The sequence below is a fragment of the Siphateles boraxobius genome, unplaced genomic scaffold (genome assembly GCF_051911475.1).
Source record: "Siphateles boraxobius isolate OS27281-9 unplaced genomic scaffold, OSU_SipBor_1 65, whole genome shotgun sequence".
Taxonomy (NCBI): Eukaryota; Metazoa; Chordata; class Actinopteri; order Cypriniformes; family Leuciscidae; genus Siphateles; species Siphateles boraxobius.
Window position 1 is genome coordinate 3,115,358 of NW_027509192.1, and position 24,446 is coordinate 3,139,803.

The 24,446-nt window shown below is 37.2% G+C and overlaps 1 protein-coding gene across 10 annotated transcripts in view; it reads left to right on the top strand.

Moving 5' to 3' along the window:
• Nucleotides 1-24,446, top strand: part of dgkzb (diacylglycerol kinase, zeta b) — a 40,481-nt gene that overhangs the window by 6,746 nt on the left and 9,289 nt on the right. For 2 of the 10 annotated variants that reach the window (XM_077210212.1, XM_077210215.1), the window contains exons 1-21: nucleotides 11,712-12,016; nucleotides 13,801-14,783; nucleotides 17,551-17,656; nucleotides 17,804-17,899; nucleotides 18,119-18,196; nucleotides 18,284-18,340; nucleotides 18,415-18,483; nucleotides 18,564-18,635; nucleotides 19,187-19,303; nucleotides 19,990-20,061; nucleotides 20,149-20,244; nucleotides 20,325-20,407; nucleotides 20,487-20,547; nucleotides 21,003-21,116; nucleotides 22,239-22,379; nucleotides 22,515-22,593; nucleotides 22,706-22,761; nucleotides 22,863-22,925; nucleotides 23,132-23,205; nucleotides 23,547-23,658; nucleotides 23,727-23,926. In XM_077210212.1, the coding sequence (XP_077066327.1) occupies nucleotides 13,846-14,783; nucleotides 17,551-17,656; nucleotides 17,804-17,899; nucleotides 18,119-18,196; nucleotides 18,284-18,340; nucleotides 18,415-18,483; nucleotides 18,564-18,635; nucleotides 19,187-19,303; nucleotides 19,990-20,061; nucleotides 20,149-20,244; nucleotides 20,325-20,407; nucleotides 20,487-20,547; nucleotides 21,003-21,116; nucleotides 22,239-22,379; nucleotides 22,515-22,593; nucleotides 22,706-22,761; nucleotides 22,863-22,925; nucleotides 23,132-23,205; nucleotides 23,547-23,658; nucleotides 23,727-23,926 (2,684 nt within the window). In that variant the 5' untranslated portion in view covers nucleotides 11,712-12,016; nucleotides 13,801-13,845. Of the gene's footprint in view, nucleotides 1-3,404; nucleotides 4,174-11,711; nucleotides 12,017-13,800; nucleotides 14,784-17,550; nucleotides 17,657-17,803; nucleotides 17,900-18,118; nucleotides 18,197-18,283; nucleotides 18,341-18,414; nucleotides 18,484-18,563; nucleotides 18,636-19,186; nucleotides 19,304-19,989; nucleotides 20,062-20,145; nucleotides 20,245-20,324; nucleotides 20,408-20,486; nucleotides 20,548-21,002; nucleotides 21,117-22,238; nucleotides 22,380-22,514; nucleotides 22,594-22,705; nucleotides 22,762-22,862; nucleotides 22,926-23,131; nucleotides 23,206-23,546; nucleotides 23,659-23,726; nucleotides 23,927-24,446 lie in introns of those variants that run through there. The other 8 variants (XM_077210219.1, XM_077210220.1, XM_077210214.1 and 5 more) reach the window with 7 other exon arrangements.

Below are 24,446 nucleotides of genomic sequence, written 5' to 3' on the forward strand. Positions count from 1 at the left end.
AATTATGTTTTTTGTAAGTAAGGACATTATAATTTGTATAGCATCACATCTGATTATATTTTATTGATATTTATTATTATTATATTTTTTGTATCAGTTATGTACCTTGGGGTATTATACGTTATATACATTTTTACAATTATTTATATTTATGTGCTACCTAATATCTCTAATAAGATTGATATTCATCTGCAGGGATTTTTGGTTTAAAGGGTTTTAAGTTAGGTTTAATTTTAGGTTTAAGTTAGTTTCTTGTAATCACAAATACATTAGAATGCGTTGTGTCATTAATATCATGTGCCTTTCCGTGCTTCGAGTCCCCTTTATGACGAATGATGCTCTAAAATTCCCTTGAGCTATTTTAAATGTCACATTATGGAAAATAACATATGTGTCACGGTCTGTAACGTATAGCTCCCTGACATCAGTCATCCATCATTGTTAGGTATCAATAGCAGTTTAAAAATAACACACTGACAAGAGTTGTTTGGTGAAAGTGCGGGTGTGTTTCAGGAAGTACGGGTGTGTTTCAGGTGTCACCAGGGTTTTAATCTCAGATGTAGGCTAAAACAGCTGCAATCACATTAACTGGCCAGGATTTCTTCACATGATGTGTTGTTTCTGTTGTTCAAATGAGCATTCAGATTAGACTGAATACTAGAAGAGATTTAAGACACATACCTCTGGGGTGAAAGTGATTTGACCAAGTTCAACATGATCCTGGATCCACATCATTGTGGATCCTGGAACAACATTCCAATCTACCAATCAGATTTGAGGGACAAGTTTACAGTTTACGTCAAGTTTAGGCTTACAACCAGGGTTAGGTGCTTCTACATAAGTGTTATTCATCTATCGTTTCTCTCTGATTTTAGGGAGAAGTTATAGGGTTAGGTTTAGGGATAGGGCTAGTGCACATTTCTAGTGCATGTTTCTAACAAAACCCTGTCTCTGGTCTACATCTGCCTTGAGGTGCCTTGTTTTTTTTTTCCCAGTTATGTGATTGCCTGGGGGTTCTGGCTGCTTGCTAGGGTGTTGCCATGCAATTGCTTAGGTGTTCTAATTGTTTTTAGCACTATGTTATATTATATTATATAAGACATCAACATATTCCTGGAACAACATTCCTGTCCGGAAATTTAGTCCTAACCATCCCAGCAAACAAATTTAGGTTCTGGGAACGTTCTGGGAACGTTAGTTTTTGGTTCCCAGAACGTTCCTAGAACTTTCCCTTAACGTTAGGGGAACGTTCCCGGAACGTTTTCCTTACGTTATAAAAATGGAACCTAAAAATAACCTACATGGAACGTTCCTATAACGTTCTTGTTTGGTTCCCAAAAAAATAACCTCATGGGACCATTCGGGAACGTTAGGGGAACGTTCTGTGTTTGCTGGGATACCCCTAAACCCAACCCTACCCATAACTTCTCCCTAAAATCAGAGAAACATTATAGATGAATAACACTGATGTAGAAGCACCTAACCCTGGTTGTAATCCATAGTAAACTTGTCCCTCAAATCTGATTGGTTGATTGAAATGTTGTTGAAATTGTTGAACAATATTGATCCAGGAACATTTTGCACTCTGTGAAATTACGTTTACCAGTCGGGGGCCTGAGATTGCAAGGAAAAGTATTAAGAATGAAGTTTCTGTTCATTTATTATATAATGCATTTATATATTTTTATTTCCATTTTATCCTTCCTTTCTGAATTTTTCCTTTTTTTGGCGTCTCTTTCTTTCTTTCTTTCTTTCTTTCTTTCTTTCTTTCTTTCTTTCTTTCTTTCTTTCTTTCTTTCTTTCTTTCTTTCTTTCTTTCTCCTCCTACTTTTTGTCTATTTTTCCCTACCTGAGCAGCCCAGTATGTTATCTAACCGAACCCAGTGTGTAGGAGGGGATTATATCCATGTGCTTATATGAATATCATCTCTGTGGATGGTGCATAGCAGAAGAGCTCTTCTCTTGTCCTCTGCTGTCGGGGGAGATCGGAACACGTGTGATATGCGCTGAACTTTAACCTCACAGTAACTAGGACAAAGTTAACACTACTGTGTCCTCACTCAAAATTCCACAGGAATATATCAGCGGCTCTGTCAGCACTAGTTTCTGCAGTTAAAGTGAATCTTACAAAAAGAGTCATATTTCACCCTAGTAAAAAACTCTTTAGTATTTATCCACATGTTTTATTTTGAGTTGGAATTGTCCTAAGATTCTAATTACTGTAATATAGTCTGTCTGGAAACAATAATTTTGGCATAAATTATAATAAAATAAAATAAATAAATAAATATACATATATATAAATTGAATATATATTCAGTTAATGAATATATATTCTGTTATATAATGCCACAATGCAAAAATGTATCTTTATTCAGAAATATATTTTTTACTCAAATTCTTTGTATTTTTTATTAATTTTTTTACTATGGTCCTTATTATTTAATACATTTAAATACATATTTTTATTTTATTTAGGGAGTGAAATATGACTGTTATTTTAGTATTATTTATATAGTATTTAAAATTTTTTTGAATTAGCTTTTATGTCTTATATTCTCAGTTTCCATTTTAATTTTAGTTCAATTTTTATGTGCCATTTTATGTCATTTTCTATATTTACATATAGCTTTATTTTATTGTATTTCAGTTTTAGTACTTCAGTAGGCATCATTTCTAAATTTTAGTTTTTCATCTAATATTTATATTTATTTCAATTACGGAAAACATTTTTTTAAAATATATTTAGTTTACAATAGCAACACTAAAATAAAATCCTGATCATGTTTTTTTTTTATATTGTATTTTCTTGCACTTTCACTTTGTCACTCTATTCCAGTATGTAAATCATATTAGATATTTTTTACAAATTAGAATCTACCACAGTTGAGGTTAGCATTGCTAACTGAGCCGCCAATCCAATACATGCTTTAATTTCGTCCAAAAGAACTGACGTTGAAACAGAAATGCAGTTGCAGCTCAAGACGTTTGTGTGTGTGTAACAAGCTTGTATATGAACCGATGCCTGGATGTAGTCGCTGCATAGCATAGTGAGCACGGCGTGGGCCTCGCTCCAAACGTCTTTATGTAAAGTCTGAGTAGGAGGGAGGCCTGATCCGCTCTTCTGTTCCAAAGTTAGAACAGTACTGCAGAAATACAGTGATGACTTAATCCGATGTGAACAAAACCACCCACTCTGACGATATAATGCATAAAACCTTCTGTCGTACTCTTCTTTTGCCCTTTGACTCTTTAGATTTGAAGAAACGAAATTCTTCCCCTAGTAGAAACGTATTATCTAATACCATCATGCAAAGTGTGATTTAAATGTATGTGTACTGTCGACTGCTTCCTGTGATGGTTTACCACCGAAGCGTTCACCAATTCTCCTGATCTACCAATAGATGGTGACACACTCCTGTCCTAACCTGGACCAGTGAAGGGAGAACGTGGTGCGGGGGAGGTGTTAAGAGAGAGAAGACCTGATAAAAGTGTGTGTTCGAAAGTCAATGAGCCAGTCAGGCTGCACAGCAGGACACGGGCAGGTAGCCACACGTCTAAGAGTCATACACCTGTTTGACACTTCCTGGATTGCGCACACATGCCTGGTTCAAGTGTAGAAAGTGAAAGAGAGAGAATTTACTCAGAGGGAAGCTTCTTGTCAAACAAGCAGATGAGTTGCAGTAGGTGAGCCGTGAAAGAGGAGGAGGAAGTCGACTAGCTGTTGCCCATGGACGATAAAAGAAGGGACGTTAACTGTCAAAACTGTACCAACAATACAAGATCTACTTCCTGGTGCTGTGGCGTGCTGTTCTCCACGACTGCCTGACTGAGCCACATCACCTCTGAACCTCGTCTTCAAAAGTTTCTCTTGCATTTTTTTCTTCATCTGCTATGGAGACTTTGATGGACTGGGTTCCTGTGACAGTCACGTCCGAAGTTGTGACAGGAGGAGTCAGGTTGCACATCTGAGATGGAGCAGTCAAACCCTCACCCAGAGGGAGAGGTGGAGGGCCTGTCCCGACCCCTGGAGGCTCTCCTGGACGGAGAAGAGCCCGGAGGTCCTGATTCAGCCTCCTCGTCGTGTTCTGACCTGTCCATCACAACCCCTACAGCTCAACCTTGTCCCAACAACACCAAGGGCTTCTCTGGACTGCGGATCTTTGGTAGAAGGTGGGTGAGGTGTTTGAAATCTTGAATAGACTCGCAACTTAAGTGTTGTTCAAAAGGAAATATTACGTTTTTTAAAACTCATCATTTCTTTATTTCCCATACTCCAAACATTCGTGATTGGAACAGTATGTTTTAAATTTGATTATAAGCTATTTCATTTTATTTGTAGGCTTTTTTTTTATTTTTTATTTTATTTCAATGTAAATTAAAAATAAGGTCCTACTTTAGTTTAGGGTCAAATTCTCATGATTAACTACGACTTTTGCCTCAATAAACTCCTGATTACTTCTTATTAATAGTTAATAAGGTAGTTGTTAAGTTTAGGTATTGGCAGGATTAAAGGATGTAGAATGTCATGTAGAATAAGGTGTTAATAAGTGCTTTATAAGTACTAATAACCAGCCAATTTCCTAGTAATATGCTAATAAGAAGCAATTAGACCCTAAACTAAAGTGTTACCAAAAATAATATATATATTTTTTGAGCTACTAAAAACGCCAAAATGGGCTATTTTATTTGAATTATAGGCTTTATTATTCTATTTTACGTTATTTTATGGACTCTAAACTTCAATGTTGAATTTAACATAATAGGATTTTTTGCCCAACTTTAAAGACAAATATTGTACATATTTAAAACTTGTGTTGTCTCTTCCCTTTCTTTACATTGAATGTTCGTGACTGAAACAGCACGCTTGATGTCTATTTGCAATTTAAACTTGTGTTTTGCCTGTGGTAAAAGGCACCACCTGCTTCATCTTTCTAGGAAACACTTTGTAAAACACATTTCCAAACCTTCAATGTAACTATTTCTACTTAAAAACGTTAACTAGTAACTCCCATGGCATCACCTCAGGTAATGTGTGCTTTAGAAATTTCATCAGGAGTCTAAATTAATCCTCCGATCTCCTGTGGTTATCTGGAAATAGATGCCTTTAATGGATTGAAGAAGCAATTAATTACGCACTATAATTGTCCGACCTGTTGGGAGAACAGCGTACCTGTGTGCTCCTCACTCCTGACCTCGTGCACCTTGAGTTGACTTAGATCTGTGTGATTTTAACCGTTTTACCTTGTGTGTGAACCTGTGAAAAACTGAGACAAGCCATTAATAGCATGAGGATGTGAAATAGCAGAGAAAACAGAAGTGCGTGTTTCTTTTTGTATCTTTTCCACTCACTACTAATCGTGTCACGGTTGATGAGTATTCTAATGTGGTTTGCATTTTTGCATGGTTCAAAAATTCAAAATTGCCTCTTAAAGGGTAAAAAGTAGGCTACATATTTTTGTAATCTAAAAAAACTGCAAAAGGTTTCTTTTAGGGCTAAAGTCAGCCAATAGTGGGTTTTGAACTGGCCAGTCAGTTGAACCTTAGTATATGACCTGCATTGACATCTGAATGGACAGGTTTTGTTGTTGATGGTTGGATTCTGTTCTTCTTTCAAAGTCCTTGACCTAAATTAGATTAAGGGTGGCAATTGCGATTGCTCTGTTAGTGCGGTTCATTTTGAAATGTGAACTCTGCCATCCGAATCCTGGTGCACACCAAACAAGTAGACTGACACCGCTGAAAGGATGGGTCTCAGTCCGTTTCCAAACAAACTCTGGTGCGGTTCGAATGAAATATGAACGCAACACCGAACAAAAACATGTAAACGAACCAAAAAATGGGACATGATGTCATAAGATGCGACCCTAAAAAGGACAGAATGCTCAAGCGCACCTGTTTTTTCTCATCATAGTCTCGATGTTGCCCATCACAGTTCGGTACAGGCATCAGAAGCATGTCTCCTCACAGCAGGTCTTCGTTTGTGTGTGATGGGGGGATTCCTGCTGCTGTTTTGTCTCCTTTACACATTTTATAAGCTTTTCACAAGTTCTCAGTCTGTTCTCATTTCTGGTCAAAATACCATCATATGTAGGCTACGAGTGCATTTAGCCCAGAACAAGTATTGTTTTGGATGTTCGGTCATGAAATATACATAAATAAACCAGGTTGGGAACATATCCTACATATCATACATATCGGTATTTTTAGGTTTGGTGTTAAAAATGCCAATGTGAATACTAATTTTTAAAATTTTTTAGTCCGAACCAAGCGAACTGAACTACAAGTGTGAACACACTCTTAAGACTTCTCCTGTTTCACAACTTAATACTGTTTAATACCTTCATCTTTACACCCTTAAAAATAAAAGTGCTAAAAAGGGTTTTTTGCAGTGATGCAATAGAGGCATCATTTAGGATTTCCCAAAGCATCTTTCAGTAAATAGTTCTTAAAAAATGATTTTTTTGTTAATGTTAAGAACATTTTAACAATTGAAAGAATCTTTTTCCACTATAAAGAATCTTTTGTCCAATGGAAATGGATGTTAAAGGTTCTTTATGGAACTATAGCTGCCAATAAAGAACCTTCAGCCGGATTCTTGTGTAATTTTCTGTTTAATATCTCCGGTCAAATCGGCTCTTTACAAACTTCTTGACCTGCGAGCCCTATCAGAATTTTCTAACTAAGTCAAAATGAAGCTTTTTGCAGATCCTGCTTTTCTGCTTTCCACTGTGAAAAAATTTCACGAACAAAACTTGGATAAACAAGTAAAGTATCCCGCAAGACACATCACGTAATCAGCCAGAAGCTGTTTTTTCAGTTAGCTTTCAATGCACTACAGACAATGGAAGTTTATTTATATGCTATTTGTATTTTATTTTATGGACTCTCTAATTCAGTGTTGAAAACAATAGCAGTCTAAATAAAGTTTTGACAGATCCTGCTTTTCTGCTTTCCACTGTGAATAACCTGCACAAACAAAACTTGAGTATCCGATTAGACAAGTATCCAATAAGACACATAATGCAACTCTGCAAGTGTGACTCTGGAATGTTTGTGCCAGTTTTGCAGTTGGCTTTTATTGCACTACAGACAATGGAAGTTCCCTTGCTCAATTTTCAAGCATGAAAAACCAGTTTTTCCAAATGAGAGTTTGAGAAGAATTCACCTAGACTGGTTTCGTGAGGGCTTCAGTCACTCATGCAGGCAGTTTAGTTTTTTGATTTGCTTTTTTTTTTGATAATGGCATTTTCTTAAGTCAAGCATCCGTAGATATTTCTCATACTACTGTATTGTTCATATTTGGTGAACCCTCTAACCTTAAAGGGATGGTTCAGAAATTCAAGTTCTGTCATTATTTACTCACTTGTATGTTGTTCCAGTATGACTTTCGGCTCTCTTTTTTCTCATCCATTCACTGGAAGTCAATGTGGGCCAATGTTGTTTTGCACCCCATTTACATTTATTGCATGGACAAAAACAGTATTATTATGTAAAATGTCTACTTTTGTGTTCCACACAACAAATAAACGCAGGTTTGGAATGACATGAGGGCGAGTAAATGATGACAGAACCTTAATTTCTAGATGAGCACTGCCTTTAATACTTTATGTGCCTGTATTCAAATTTGGCACATCACTTTTTTTTGTATGTTTGTGCTGCATAAATAAAAAAGACACTTGAATTGAACGAGGGACCCAAGCCATATCTTCAGTCAAAAATATCAGTAAGACTTGTTGGATTGTAGGGTTGGTTTAATTAGCAATCACCTGGAAAACCACCCAGAAAATCCTAGCAACCAACTCCAATCATTTTAGTAAGCATATAGTAACATCCTAGCAACCACCTAAAATCTCAGAACACTGTGGATGAATTTTGCGCAGGCAAGCATCAAATATTTTCTAAAAAAATAAATTAAAAAAATATATTTTTGTTTTTACTTGTAGTCAAATCATATTAATCCTGTTAATGTTAGCCTAATTAATAATTATGTTTTTGTAAATATTTTTGACTAAATGACTACAATATCTAGTTTTAAAATATAAAGCTGTCAAACATAGAAATTGACTTAATAAATGACCATTTCTCCATCAGCCAGTCCTCCGTCCATCGAAGTGTGTGTGTGTCTGTACTCCACCTGTTCTGTGTGATGATGAGGCACCTGTTCGCGGCTGTGTTGATGTGTGTAATCTGATAATGCCATGCACAGCTAGGACACCTGAGGGACACAGGTTGTGTATCACTGAGGTACAGAGAGTTCTGACTGGATTCCTAGGGCCAGGAAGTTCTGTGCATCTAAACGGCCAATTAAAAGTGCTTATTGCATCAAACAACTGCTTTTATTCAGGTCATAGGTAGACACAGGTTTCCTTAAACACACTCACACCCAGCAGCCCGTCTCACACTACTTCATTTGCATCGCTCCGCGTAGTTCCGCCCCTTGGAGGAACAGGCCCATTTCTGCAGCTATCTTTAACGTTTCGTTTTATGCTGGAGCTAAGTATGGATCAGGGTCAGAGTCTCAAGATGGGTTTATGAAGATCTGTAGGCCTTTGTGGGTGACTGAATGTGTGTGGGAAATTGAACATGTGTGTATTACAAGTGCTATTGGAAATTTCCTACTTCCCACTTCTGAAGTTGTGATTGCGAGCTCCTCGCATTCAAGTGCTTCGTTGACGGAAAGAACAGGAACCATGAAGGAAACCAGGTTTATTCTTGCTTATTTGTTGGGAAAATCTTATTAAAGCCATATTTAGTGTCCCATTCATTGACAACCATATAAACATTCATCGCGATAAAAATTGACGGGATTTAGATTTTTGCCATAATCAAGTAGCCCTTTGAGAAACTGACAGGAAATGACGTCGTACTCCTGGAATGAGTCTGGAATTTGAAATAGGTTCTAAAAATAACCACCATTATGTTGCTATGACAAGAAACAGAAGAAAAAAACCCCATTTAGCTCATACAGTAAATGCTGTATTGTTGCTCGTGAAGCGCTCTCTGGTGAGAGACATAAAACAGTTGTGTTGTGTCTGCGGTTTGACCGTTGTGGTGGAGGAAGTGCAATCATAGGAACTGATCGATTTTGCAGAACAAAGATGGAATTGAACAAGGCTCTTGACAAAATCAGGGATCATCAGCGGCATGGAAGATTGTTGACATTTACAAATATTTCTAGTATGTAGCAAAAGCAGATGTATATGTAAGACATGTATAAATACCATTTCTCATTCTTTTGTGTGGCCATTGATACCTTTATTCACATACAGTACAACTGTGATCATATTCACATTCCCCCTGCAGAATCTTTAAGATGTTATCTTCTTTAACAAAAGTCTTAAGATAAAATAATAAAGGGAACTATGTAAACTTAAAAAGGATCATTTATGTAAAATGTTGTCTTGTGAGATATGAATCAGGGCAGCCAAATAGTACTATATAAAAAACAAAATGCAATTTCTATAATCGCTCTTTTTAATTCAGATTCTGCAAGGATTATATAGAAAGATCTGAGAAGTGTTTATGTGGATGGAGCATCTTCTGTTTAAATGGTGGTCTCAGTGTTTCCTATCCAGCAGGTGGTGGCATTGCCATCCTTTTCCCCTTCCATCTAACATTCACCTTTCCTGCAACATCAGAGGATTGCTCAGAAACATGGAAAAAGGGAAGAGGAATTTGCTTGAAATAATATACACTGATAAATCGGACGCAATGAGACAATGAATGTGCAAGTAAATGGGGTCAGTTTTGATTTCACGTTGACTAAAGTTGATTTTTTATTATATGCTAAATGTATCTCTAATAACAATCATAATAATAATAAAAGAGTTGGTGGACTGTATAGCTTAATTGTTACAGACTTATAGATTTGTGCTGGTAAATTCAAATCCTGTATGGATTGATCCATTAGTTATCTAAATTTTTCTCCACACAGATGTATTTTTTCCACTGTTCGTTTCTTACTGCTAATAAATTAATAGTACTTTCTGGAAAATAAATAGATGTACATTGCCGTTTGGTAATATTTTTTTGAACGAAGTCTCTTATGCTCACCAAAGCTAAATTTATTTGCATTAAGTTGCCCCTTAAATTTGTAAGTACAATCAACTTGGATGTTTAAGTCATTTCAACTTAAATTACATTAGACTGATTTTTTAAAAAATAGTTGAATCTTGTATAACATAAAAAAGTTGAAAATTGCTTAACTTATTTTGATGAGTGAAAGCAATGTAAAAACACATGTTGTCATAAAATATTAATCATATATTTTTTAACAGTGTACAATGTAAAATAAGTGTTTTCTGTTTGAATATAATTTAAAATGTAATTTATTCCTGTGATCAAAGCTGAATTTTCAGCACCATTACTCCAGTCTTAAGTGTCACATGATCCTTCAGAAATCATTTTGATTTGCTGCTTAGGAAACATGTCTTATTATTATTTGATAAATAGAAAGTTCAAAAGAACATAATTTATTTGAAATTTAAATCTTTTATGACAATAAAATGTTTTAACTGTCACTTTTGACAAATTTAATGCATCCTTGCTGAATGAAAGTGTTAATTTATTTTTTTCTTTCAAAAAAAAAAAAATTCTTACTGACCCCAAACATTTAAATGGTGTACTAGAGGACACTGTGGCCTAGAATAAAAGATTACAAGGACAAACTTGATGTGATTGTCATTGATGCGCACTGATTATTTAAGAACATTAACACATAAATGGGTTTAACTTTGATATCATGTTGACTTTAACCACAGGGTGTTCCAAATAATAATTAGTTTTGTAATAAAATGTCAATTAAGCTGGGGTGGGCTTCTATATCAAGTGAAGTTCACAGTGACTAAGGGACAGCTAAGCAGGTTTGGTTGCCATGATGTCCCACTCCATGGTAACAGCCAGCAGTTCTCTCGCCTCCATCACTTAAAAGACAGTAATTACTTCCACACCGATTCACCAGCTCTGTGAGCATCCGTCACGTACAGAAGTGCACCCGAGAGCAGGGAACACAATCAAGTGGCTCGTATTGACACTCAGAGTTTAAAGTAAGACCGATAGTAAACGAACCCCCTGTGTAACAAAACTGCGATGTTTGTTATACGTTGTCGAATTGATATTCAAGCGCATTCACCACTCACCCGTGTTCTCTTGCGCTGATCCATAATGCAACAGCACAAGGGGCTTGAAATGGAAATGACACTCATTGTGCTTTTGGGGTGGAGTGGCATCGCCATGTCGTCCTATTAGAGGATCTGAATAGACACAAGGTGTCCTCACTAAAGCCATCATCTTTACGATTAGCTTCACAATGGTTAAAAAAACGGCATGCTGTTTAAACCTGATAGCGCTCTCGTGGGTTAAACCTCATAGATCATCTTCACAGCTGTGGGTGTTGCATGTCGTGGGTTGTTTTGTGCCAGAATTGGTGCTATGTCCTGTTTTTCTTAAGCAATATGCATAGCGGTCTGTTTAAAAGCGGAAGCAGCTTTGCGAAATGTTTATGAGGGAGATAATTATCATAAAACCATTCATTGTTTTCTTATAATGCACCTGGTGTCTGCCCCACATATGTGCCAGGAAGACTGTATAACGTGATCTAGGAGTCTAGAAAGTAATAGCGGCAGTTTGTGCTCGTGTACAACTTGCACAAACTCCCAGGGTTAAGCTGATAATTGGTCATTATTTTAAACCGGAGGCTTCGATGCACCCTGCATTCCCTCCTACCGGCTACCTCCTGCCTAGTCGATGGCTCTTTCCTATGTGATGTGTGCTGCTGCTTCCCAGTGAGCCGTGTTGTTTGTGGGTGGATGTTTCTCTTCCTGTAGGCTTGAGTTGTGTTGTTCATCTCTGTCCGTGTGCTGTGTTGTTGTTGTGTGTGTGTGTGTTTGTGTGTGTGTGTGTGTGTGTTTGTGTGTGTTGGGGGAGGCTGTCTCACCTGTTCATCTCTTGGACTTTCTCTGTCAGTTCACTGTGAGGAGACGGTCAGGGAAGGAGACAGGAGCTAAACTCTCAGGTCGTATAATATCTTTGTTGTTGTTGGATATTGACTAATATCTGGAGAGAAATGCAGAGTTAAGCTTTAGAACTTAGTGTTTAGAGAGGTTTGTACTGGACCAAGTGTTATTATATTGAGTACTTTTACATAGGCTTTGTGTATTGTAAAATCAATATAAATGTAGCAGGTATAATAACAAATGATATGGACAGCTTAGTAGTGCAAATTCTTAGTTATATTGAGAAATATTATTATAATTTTACAAATTGGATATTTATTTTATTATTCATATTTTTAAGAAGTAATAAAAAATATAGTAATGTACTAAAATAGAGTAATAATAATAATAATAATAATAATTTAGTAATTTTACATTATTTTTATAGTGAAAATAACATTATTTAAAAAATCTATTATTATGTAAATGATATAATTACGTATAATGACCTTATGATAGGCCTATATATATATATATATATATATATATATATATATTCCATATAAGGGATTTTATAAGGAATTATATATATATATATATATATATATATTTATAATTGGACATTTTAAGAGATACCTCAGTTGTGTTAAAGTAATTTAAAATTAATATTTTTTAAATAAAATAAGAAATATTTAAAATAGTCTAAGGCTGTGCTTTTAATTAAATCTGTCGCGATGTAAACAAACAGAACCACTAATCATTATGTAATCAGTGACAAACAATCGTGATATTATTGTCCCACACTTTTTTTAAGATTTAGATGGAGCTAAGCAAACTCAGACTTTGGGTTTAAGTGCATCTTTTGGTACTTAAGAAAACCCACTTCATTAATTACATACCATTGCTAGATATGACCCTGACAGTAATTAGTTTTGATTGAGTCTCACTTCCATACCCTGCGTGATGAGCAAGAACAGTTGTTTTTTCTATGGAAATTCTGTTTGGTGCAGACACACATTCTTTTTAAGACAATTTTCAGGGATTTTTCAATGTAATGTACTGTCACTCCTACTGTAGTAGAATGCCATGTTTAGAGTAAATAATAAAGTGCCTATACAATAATTGGAAAAAATAATCAATAAGAATCATTCCTTACCCTGAGAGTTTTGTCTAGGTCATATCCGTCTCTTAATGAGATGAGACTAGTTACGTTACTATAATTAGTACAGGCAGTCACTACAGAAAGCCCTTATAATCTGCCTCGGACATCCCCGTGTGATAATCAGGACGAGCAGAGCTTCATTTCCTTGAGTGCCTATCACGTCATGATGGCATGATGTCATCACCTGTGGATTCACAATGCGCCTTTGTAGGCAACTGGCTTTGCTAGTATTAACACGATTTGGAAGGCAAATTGTCCCGTCGCAAACCCCTGGAAAATCTGTGCTAGGACAGGCAGAGTTTGCTTTCTGCGTTCATAACAATGTTAATGACCAGCAAGAACTCTCATGTCTAGTCTTTCCTTCTGAAAGTACCAGCATACTGTATGTTGTGTTGTGGATGCTGGGGTCCCCATCTGGGTTTTGAACTAAGCTAACCGAAAAGATATTCTTGGTAGACCAGATTCACTAGCTGCTATTCATGCTAGTCTGTTGTTGACGAGGTGTTTTTCGTAAAATAATTTCCTACATTTGATGATGTCGGGAAGCATTGGCTTGTATTGGGACGATCTAGATTATCTCGATTTTAAGGATTAGCTTTCAATCTTGCTCAATGGAGGTCAGTGTGACAAGCTTTCAGTAGTTTCTGAACGTAGTGCTAAAATACAAAATTTTTGCTGACGGGCTAAATTTTCAATCAACAGCCTCAGGGGGAACATTAGAAAGAGACCGGTATCGTTCCAGCCACCATGGACACTTTTTTCAGACGACATTTTAAGAGGAAGGAGGCAGGAGAAGCCGTGCACGACGGCCATGTACCTGAACCATGTCGACACAGGAGGCCGAGCATTGCGGTGCCAACCAGCCGTGCCCGTCGGCGCTCCAGCGTTGGCCTTCCGTCCACAGCTTTGGCCCAGCGACGCCGATCCAGTGTCCCACTTCAAGCATTACCTCGAATCACTGGCGGTCAACCGGTACAGAGAATCAGTGGAAGACGGCGGTCCAGCACCACCACCCCGAAAGCCAATCCTCGCTTTGCCGTTCGCCGGAAAAAGGTAGGCAAGCTCCGCAATATAGACACACACCTCCTGGGCCCTTCCATGCTGCTGGCCAGCCTGATTCAGATGACCGAAGAGGAGGAAGAGGACGAGGAGGGCCGTAGTCCATTGCCAGGGCAGGTGGAACTTAAGGGAAGCTGCCCGAAGTTCAGGAGTCACACGGATGTGCTGTTTTTGGAGGGCGAGAGTGACAGCGATGAGTCCAGCGGGCACTCGGATGAGAGTAGCCACTCAGGGCTGCGCAAGGGGCACCTGGAGGAGGCCAGTGTGTCAGACTGGGAAATCAAAGAGTCCTCTGTCTTATGCCAGCAGGACTGCCTTCCTCTGGCTTTAGTGGCAGAGCGTGTCCAGGCCCACCCGTTGATCAGAGTTCCCCGCTGCCTCAGGAGGAACTCGTCCCATTATGGCCACGCGGAGACGGGCCCACACGTCCGCTCCTGCCGCGGCAGCCAGAGGAGGCGCCGTCGTCGGGTCTCCACCATCTCGAAAGCGGGAAGCCCCTGGCCAGGAAGAGGCATGCCGCTACCTAACCGAAGAAGCTCCACCTGCAACAGGGCTCAGGCGACTCTCAATCCTTTCCTGGATGCTTATTACGATCCCAGTCTGGAGTCTTGGACTGGATTCTTGTCGTATGTAAAAACTTTTCTGTTGTTGGGTCTAATTGTCATTATATTATATCATGTTGTGCTCACAATTCATTGGGTTTCGTAGGATTTCATAAAATGTTCTTACAAGAACAAAAAACATCCATATAACATAAAGGCTGTATCCTAAAAAGTAGGCAGCTGAGTAGGCTAATCTGTCAAATGACTTTCCAGGCAGCGTTTGCATTCAAAGGTACTTCACGAAATTGATTTCGGACGGGCTCCAGCATAATGGTCTAATGCTTTTCAACAAAATAGAGACTTAGAGGCTGAACTAAGTGAATTTTTAATTACTAAAATAGTAATTTCTCACTACATTCTAAATAAAAATCCGGAATAATTTGGCAAAACTCTAAAAAAGTTAGGTGATCAGTTACATCAAATTTTTTAAGTTAGAAATTCAAAGTTTAAGTGAGCACAACTGGAACAGATTTTTATTTTGTACTCATATATTTTAGTTGCCCTTAACGTGAACTATTTGAGTAAGATAATTCATACATTTAACTTAAAATTACCATTTAATCTCAACTTAAATATTTTTAGTAGTGGAAATTTGGCTAGCTTTAACTAACTAATTCAGTAAATGCTAGCTTGCTAGTTGGTAACACAATGCTTTGATAGCATTATCATAGTATTGCAATACAGAACATTTAACGTGTAGGCTATCTGTTCTCAAACCAAACTCATGCTCCACTTATCACCATGATGATAACCACCTAAAAACCCAACATAACAGAAACTCTTCTAAATTAACATTAAACACTAATCTCCCACTTAACATTAATCTTGCACAAAAAACTTATATAACACATAATTTTTTTAGCATTTACTCTCCCTTTTAAGTGTCATGGCAAAGCATGCTGGGAAATATAAATCCCAGTTTCAGTTCAATTTAAGTTTGTCTAAATTAAAAGAAACAAGTTTGTAAAACTCAAAACAATCATTTCATATTATTTTAAATGCGTAAGTTTTGTGAACTCAAAAGAAAAGGAAAGTTCTAAATACTCATAAAAGTTAATTTGATTGAACTCATTTGTTTAATTTAAGTTTACCCAACTCAAACCAATTAATTATTTTGAGCATTAGGATTTACAGTGTAGAAATTATATAAAAAGTTGGTCAAAAACATAAATTTACACAAACTGCCAACCACATCCTTTATATACTGTATTTTTATTTTATCTTTATTTTTTAGCTCAACTTTCATGGAATTGAATGCACAAAATATAGTGAGACATCATCAATCAGATGAAGGTATCTCAGTAGACAGGGTGTGACATGATCATTGGATTCAAATATGCCTTGTTGCCTTCCCACCTCCAAATGCTGCCTGTGGAGGCAGCATTTTTCAGCTTTTGACCGTAAGCTAATTCGCAGTTTATTAGAAAATGACAAGCGATCAAAGTTTAAGCTAAACCCTTGCAGGGCAGTGGCCCTCCAGGCTGTTTTTAAGGAACCCAGTTGAATGCTTTGTTAAGCTGCATTATGAGAAGACTTAAAAAGGTTTCTGTTAAAAAGGTTGGTTTCTTTAGGCTTGCAACATTTAAGGTGCATTCACAATGACTGACTATATCGCTGAAGGTCAAGAAGTTGCTTGACAGTTGCTGCATCATTCCATTGCACAATTGCATGAAGTTGAACTCTGCTCATTCTTTTTGCAATCATATTAGAGATGAATAACATCAGGCCAGTTTGCCACAGCAAATTGCTGTCAGTGTGAATGCACCTAGTAAATGAGAGAAGACCGAGTAAATGTAACACAATGTACAGGCTTGTTAATTAGATACATCTGAATCTCCACTTACTTTCAAGGCAATATCTTTAGTAATTTCTCAAGCATTCAAACATTTAGATTGAATGCATGCAAGAGGAGGTCGTTCCAATGCAGCTTTTCATTGCATTGACCTTCTCATTCTCAGTCCCGTAGATACGAGCTCCATGGTGCTCGCTCATTAGCACAGCTACCATAGCGAGGTAATATGACTCATCATCACTACTGATCACCCAGTGGGCTACTAATCAACAGGTTGCTAAGCTTCACTGAATCGCTCTGTAGGGATTAGGACACAAAGGTCAGGGCAAGCAAGGTTTGATTACAAAAGGATTACAAAAAAAACCTTGGAAATACCCCACCTAAAGCTAAAGGTGGATATTTGCGTTCATAAATGCATTTCCTGTTTCCTTTGCATAAACGTTCTTGAAAACCTTCTTGTGTAGCCATACTACTTGCATCAGAGTTCCTGTACAAGGGAGAGGCAACATCTGTTCTGCTCTTGTCTGTTGTGTTAGCATTTAGCGCATTTAGCATAAACGTTGATGTATTGATAGCAGGCTCAGATTCTATATAGATGTGTATAAAACAGTTACATTGAGTTTTATTAGTATAAAATTGCGTGATGCATCTTGCAAATTTGGTGAGCTAAATAATGAAGGCTAAGCATTATGTATCCACAGTGTAATGTGGTCGTACAGTATTGGAACCTATAGCTTTCCAAGCCATGCTCCACAATGCTCTTTGTGGGTGGCTTGTGAAAAAGTTTTATTGATTGATACAGTATTAAACAGATGCAATTTAAAGAGACCCCCAAGGCTTTATGGGTGGAACGCTGCATAAAATAAGATGCCAGCTTTTCAGGGTAAATGCTTCTGATTTCATTGTTTTTGATCACTGCTCTAATTGACTTGGTTAAGATGTGATGTACCCAAGCAGTGTGTTTAGTCTTTAATGTCACTATCATGGTGTTTTTCTCAGGAAAGCCATCGCCAAGGCTGGTGTGCAGGATAACGCAGCCCAATCCGGCTCCACACCAGCCAAATGTGAGCCTAACAAAGAGATCTGCAACACTGTGGATTGGACTGTGAGTTACTCATCTGTATTTTAACAAACAAGGTCCTGTAGAAGGCAATCCGTTACAATTCTAATTCATCTGTGTGGCAGCAACTCGTAACACAGTAATATTTCAATAATCTTTTGTAACTTCTTACTTGTTAATTGTCTTCCACAGGAAAATGCCCAGTTTGGCCAACATGTGTGGTTTGAGACAAGTCCATCTGGAGATTTCTGTTACGTGGGGGAGACGTATTGTTTTGCAAAGTCCCTGGTAGATGACCCATCTTTTTATCCTTAAAACAATTTATAGTAGCGTGCCTCTATTTATAATATAATATAATTATATTATAATATTTTATATAATAATATTTTTGCACAAGAGCTCTCTCTACTGGTCAGATATTGTATGCTCATGTTCAGATGCATCAGTAATGCCTGTTTCACTCTGGTTGCGTAAGCAGATGCCAAATGTTTCCTTTTCTTTTCTCAGCAAAAATCTCTTCCTCGTTACAAATGTGCATCCTGCAAAATAGCTGTTCACACTGTATGCATGGATCAGCTGGAGAAGGTTAGAGATTTAGGTTGAACTGAAAACTGAATAGAAATTAGGATGTATTCAACTTTTTATCTAAACAAATGACATTCTTTTTAACAGATTAACTTCAGGTGTAAGGCATCATTTAAAGATCCAGGGATGAAAAATGTCAGAGAGGTAAGATTTTTGTCCCTTAAAAAACAGCTTTATAGTATAATTTTTCTAAACAACTGAGATTATTTGTGTTTCAGACTCCAAACATGAGACATCACTGGGTCCATAGGAGACGGCAAGAAGGAAAATGCCGGCAATGCGGAAAGGTCAGTGCAACACTCATAAAATATGAAACGTGTAATCATCCAGAAAGCATTTATGGCCTAATTTCACTCTCCGTCCTCAGGGTTTCCAGCAGAAATTCTCCTTCCACAGTAAAGATATTGTGGCCATCAGCTGCTCATGGTGTAAGCAGGCAGTAAGTGTTGCACATCAGATCTGAAATCAGTTTTCTACAATGGTTGCAATATTCAAGTATATTACCGTTCAATTGGTTGTCAGTAAGATTTAAAAAAAAAGAAATGAATAGTTTAATTCAGCAAGGATGCATTAAATTGATCCAACATGACAGTAAAAACCTTTCATTTTTACAAATTATTTTAATCAAATAATTCTGAAAAAATATTAAGCAGCACAACTGTTTTCAACATTGATAATAATAAGAAAATGTTTCTTGAGCAACAAAATCAGCATATTAGAATGATTTCTGAAGGACAATGTGACAGTGAAGACTTAAAATTCAGCTTTGCAACACAGGAACAAATTACATTTAAAAATATATTCAAATAGAAAACAGTTGTTTTAAATTGTAATAATATTTCACAATCACAATTTTACTTTTTCACCATATTTTTGATTGAATAAATGTTCAATAAACTTCTTCCAAAACCATTAAAAAATTGTACAAACCAAACGTTTGAATGGTAGTATATAATAAAATATCAATGCACTTTGATATGTGTCTTACAGTATCACAACAAGGTGACCTGCTTCATGCTGCAGAAAATCGATGAGACGTGTTCCCTTGGCGCTCACGCGGCTGTCATCATCCCTCCAACCTGGATCATCAGAGTCCGCAGACAGCAGGTACCATCTGACCTGAAATATTGACTGTATTGTTCTAATTGTTTTGCCGATATGTTAACATATTTTGTTTGTAATTTGTCAGAAGCAATAAAAAGTCCACGCAAACTAACATTCAAAAGTTTAATGTGAATTTAAAGGGGGGTTTTCCAGCAAGGTTACATTAAATTGGTCAAAAGTGACAGCAAAGAAATGCTGTTCTTTTAAACGTTCTATTCATCAAAGATCCTGAAAAATATTATCACAGTTTTCACAAATTTATTAAGCAGCACGACTCTCTCAACATAGATAATCATAAGAAATGTTGCCTAAGCACCAAATCAGCATATTAGAATGATTTCTAAATGCTCATGTGACAAAACTTATTCAAATAAAAAACAGTTATTCTAAATTTATAATAATATTTTATAGTATTACTTTTTTTACTGTTTTTTTGATACTGAAAGGCTTTTTAAAAACGGTAAAAAATCTTACCAACCTCAAACTTTTGAACAGTATATATGTATATCCTTCAAATAAAGACCCAAAGTACTAATAGTGATGTAAGATTATGATGCAACGACTGACAAAGTCTTTCAGACAGTGTTTTAAACAAGGTGAAAAAGAGGTCATTTGCATCTCAAATGTAAACATATAAAATAAATATTTACCTATAAACCTATAATCTGTCTCCATCATCCTGTTTACAGGCATCATTAAAGAGCAGTAAAAGAAAGAAGAAAACCTCTCTGAAGGCCAAACCCAGCAAGAAAGCCACAGAGGTAGCAAACACCATTGAACTACTTTGAATAAAAGTGACACGTATATGTCACATATATGATAATATTTTAATATTTATCTCTCAGCAGGATGGCAAATGGAAGCACTTTGTCGTGAGACCGATTCCTTCTCAGCTCATGAAGCCTCTGCTGGTGTTTGTCAATCCGAAGAGTGGCGGAAACCAGGTCAGAACCGACACAGAGTTTGTATCGCATAGAAATGTTACTTTACAGCCACATAACAGCACTTTATCTTTTCTATGTAGGGAACCAAAATCATCCGCTCTTTCATGTGGTACCTGAACCCACGGCAAGTGTTTGACCTGACTCAGGGAGGTCCGAGAGAGGGGTAAGACATGATACATCATACTTTCTTTCTTTCTTCGCTTTGAGCTTTTCCTCTTACAGTTTCTCTTCTTCTTTTTAAGGTTAGAAATGTACAGCAAAGTGCCCAACCTGCGAATCCTTGTTTGTGGCGGAGATGGAACGGTTAGTCAAATATCTGTGCTCTTATCTAAGTGAAACTAGATTGTGGGTGATATTATTGCAGCTCATACTGTTTATGCAGTATGTGCACAGTATGCAAATTTCTATCCAATGTTATCGACATGTCCTTCATATTTCAGAACATTACAGCTTTTACATATCAAATAAATGCAGCCTGGTCTCGACTCAAAGTCAAAGTATTTCCCACAATGCACTAAAAAGTACCTTCAATATCCAGTGTGACTAATGAAGCAAACGTACTATCAGCCATGATTCATGAATAGTGCCTCTGTTATGCTTTTTTGAATATTGCCTTTCAACAATTCAAGCCAATCCTTCAAATTTAGCCTAGACTGACACATCTGTTGAATTGACGTGTGTTTGATCACGCTGACCCTGGTCAGGAAGCTCATGGGGTCCATCACGTGTTGTGTTCTCTATATGCTCTGTTTGGACAGGTTGGCTGGATTCTCTCAGTGTTGGATGAACTTCAGTTGAACCCTCAACCCGCCGTGGCCGTTCTGCCCCTCGGCACGGGAAACGACCTGGCCAGGACTCTTAACTGGGGCGGGGTATGAACCTCAATGCTCTTGGTTGTAATGTTCTCAAATTTATTGGCGTTAGTTAGGACTTTTCCTCTTTTTTTGAAAATTTAAATACAAGATGCAATTTTAGGTTTTAACTCTTTTTAAATGTATGTTACAAAGTCCTCCTATACACTTTATAGGTAATGATAGGCAATTTCAGAGAGGCAAGTGTAAGCTCTCAGGTCCTACTCGCCGGTGCGCTAACAGGGAAGGCTAATCATGGCATTCAGACTGCATACAATGATTGGACAAACATTTTTTGGTCCTGAGACTTCCACTGAAGATACATGTACATTTTTTAATATGTAGACATCTTCTATTATTGATTGCTATTAGGATGTGAAGAGCGTTTCAACCAGTAGCCTATAACAAAAATTGTTTATAAGAAAAAATGGCCTACACTCCCTTCAATATAACGTTTTTCAACAAAGGTCACTTTTTCTATATAATCGCAGGATTTGTGGTTTTATCCTCCTGTTGTGTTGGTGTCAATTTGACACCTATTCGATTTGCATCTGCTTGAAACACTGGTTAAACAATGTATTTCATTTTAAAATTGTGAGAATATTTAGATTCATGAATGCGAATGCAAAGTTTCGACACAGATCTGTTTTGGAAAGGCTGATCAAATACTGTTACAACTTTTGTGTTGGGATCACATTGGTTTCCATGCAATCTGCCAAAAATCACTTTGAAAAACAGTAGAGTCAGGTAAAACCACAAAACATTTATTATAGCTTGTCAAACACTAAAATCTGAAATACATGAGGATTTGTGAATTTTAAGACTCGAGGTATACTCAAAATTGAAGACTTGTCTTTTGAATCATCCAAGTAAAATTCACTCTTATTTGTTTCTATTTGAGTTTCATAGTCAATAAATTTGACTAAGGATGTTTTTGGTCATTAATTGGATCTCAGTTACTCATGTTGCGCCACTGAAAAGAAGTGTGGAAAGTACATTTTACTCACACAACACAACAGGAGGGTTAAACACATAAACCTGGTAACACTGACAGATTAAAGTGGTAGAACAATAGAAAATGACCCCACTATCCGTTAAGTTTCTCATTGTTTTCTGAAAATGTGTTTACTTGTTGACTTCAAGGGCTACACAGATGAACCGGTGACCAAGATCTTGTCCCATGTAGAAGACGGCAACATCGTCCAGCTGGACCGATGGAACCTGAACGTGGAACCCAATTTAGAGGCCAGTGAGGAGGAGAGAGATGAACACCAGACCGACAAGGTCAGCTGACACCAGTAGAGGGCGCTAGGCTTCAGCAGAAGAACACCATCCTTCCAGCTTCTTCACAACAAATCCAGTTTTTGTGTTCAAATGAATGGTAAAGTAGAGCTAATGACAACTCCATGTCTATTCCAGCTTCCCATTGACGTCTTCAACAATTATTTCAGCCTCGGATTTGATGCACACGTGACATTGGAGTTTCACGAATCCCGAGGTGTGTCCACTCACTCGTGTCATTTGATTATGGTTTATAAAACGAAAGTTTGCATATATAAAATCAGTGGTTTGTGAAAGGATTCAAACAGACATTGTTTTGTTTTTCTCAGAGGCTAAACCAGAACGGTTCAACAGTCGACTTCGCAATAAAATGTTTTATGCAGGGGTGAGTGTCTGTCCATTAAAGTTATGTAGATATTTAATTTTATTCTTTGTGTAATGTGTAAATTGTGACATATTTGTTCAAATACATACGCTCCTCTGCAGACAGCCTTCTCAGACTTCCTAATGCGCAGCTCTAAAGATCTGTCCAAACACATCAGGGTTGTGGTGAGTTGAGTTTATTTATGTATACACTTTTTGGTTAATATGACCCAAGTGCTTGAAACTGACTCAATTGAGTCTAATTTAAAATGTTTGGTACCAAGACCATTTGTCAAAACCTGTAACCGATCAAAACTTGTATTATATTCGTATACTCAAAATATACAATGTTCCCTCATAGGCCTATGGTTTGTTTTTCATTTTCTGTCCAGTGTGATGGTACTGACCTTACCAGTAAAGTGCAGGATATGAAACTGCAGTGCCTCCTGTTCCTCAACATCCCCAGGTACACCGACCTGAAACAGAACTGTGCAAATATATTATGTAACAATAAGAGAACGTATGAACATCCTGGTATAAATTCATGTGCTATTTGATATAGATCCTCTTTATTTTTGCATGTTTGGTCTTGAAATTTAATCTAAGAAATAAAAAAATCCTAGTGACGTCAAATTTCATATCGTTGAACAATTACAGGCGACTTGACCTGAAAACCTCATTATAAAAGAGATTCCAAGTTCCAAATTATGTTTATTCCAGGATAAAATATAATCTAGATATGAGAAACTAGACTAGAGTTCGTTAAAATGAGATTATCCTGACTGAGCTCGGCATTATGTTCGGTAGATATTGTGCTGGTACGATGCCATGGGGGAACCCAAGTGAGCACAACGACTTTGGGCCACAGAAACATGACGACGGGCTCATCGAGGTCATCGGCTTCACCATGACCTCTCTGGTGAGTTTCACTGCATTTGTCCTGCATGAATCCACGAATCCATCTAAATGTTGCTGCTCTTTCTGTAGGCGACCCTGCAGGTTGGAGGACACGGCGAGAGGCTTCACCAGTGTCAGGAGGTGATCCTGACCACCTTTAAACCCATCCCTGTGCAGGTGGATGGAGAACCCTGTAGACTGGCTCCATCCGTCATACACATCACTCTCAGGAACCAGGCCAACATGCTGCAGAAGACCAAGAGAAGAATCTCTCTACCACAACTGTATGAGTCAGTACAACCCAACCGGCTATCTATCTATCCATCCATGCAGCCATCCATCATCTATCTATCCATCCAATAATTCTAATCTATCTATCTATCTATCTATCTATCTATCTATCTATCTATCTATCTATCTATCTATCTATCTATCTATCTATCTATCTATCTATCTATCTATCTATCTATCTATCTATCTATCTATCTATCTATCTCTGACTGTCTGTCTGTCTGTCTGTCTGTCTGTCTGTCTGTCCATCCATCCATCCAATAATTCTAATCTATCTATCTATCTATCTATCTATCTATCTATCTATCTATCTATCTATCTATCTATCTATCTATCTATCTATCTATCTATCTATCTATCTATCTATCTGTCTGTCTATCTATCTATCTATCTATCTATCTATCTATCTATCTATCTATCTATCTATCTATCTATCTATCTATCTGTCTGTCTGTCTATCTATCTATCTATCTATCTATCTATCTATCGATCTATCTATCTATCTATCTCCCATCTATC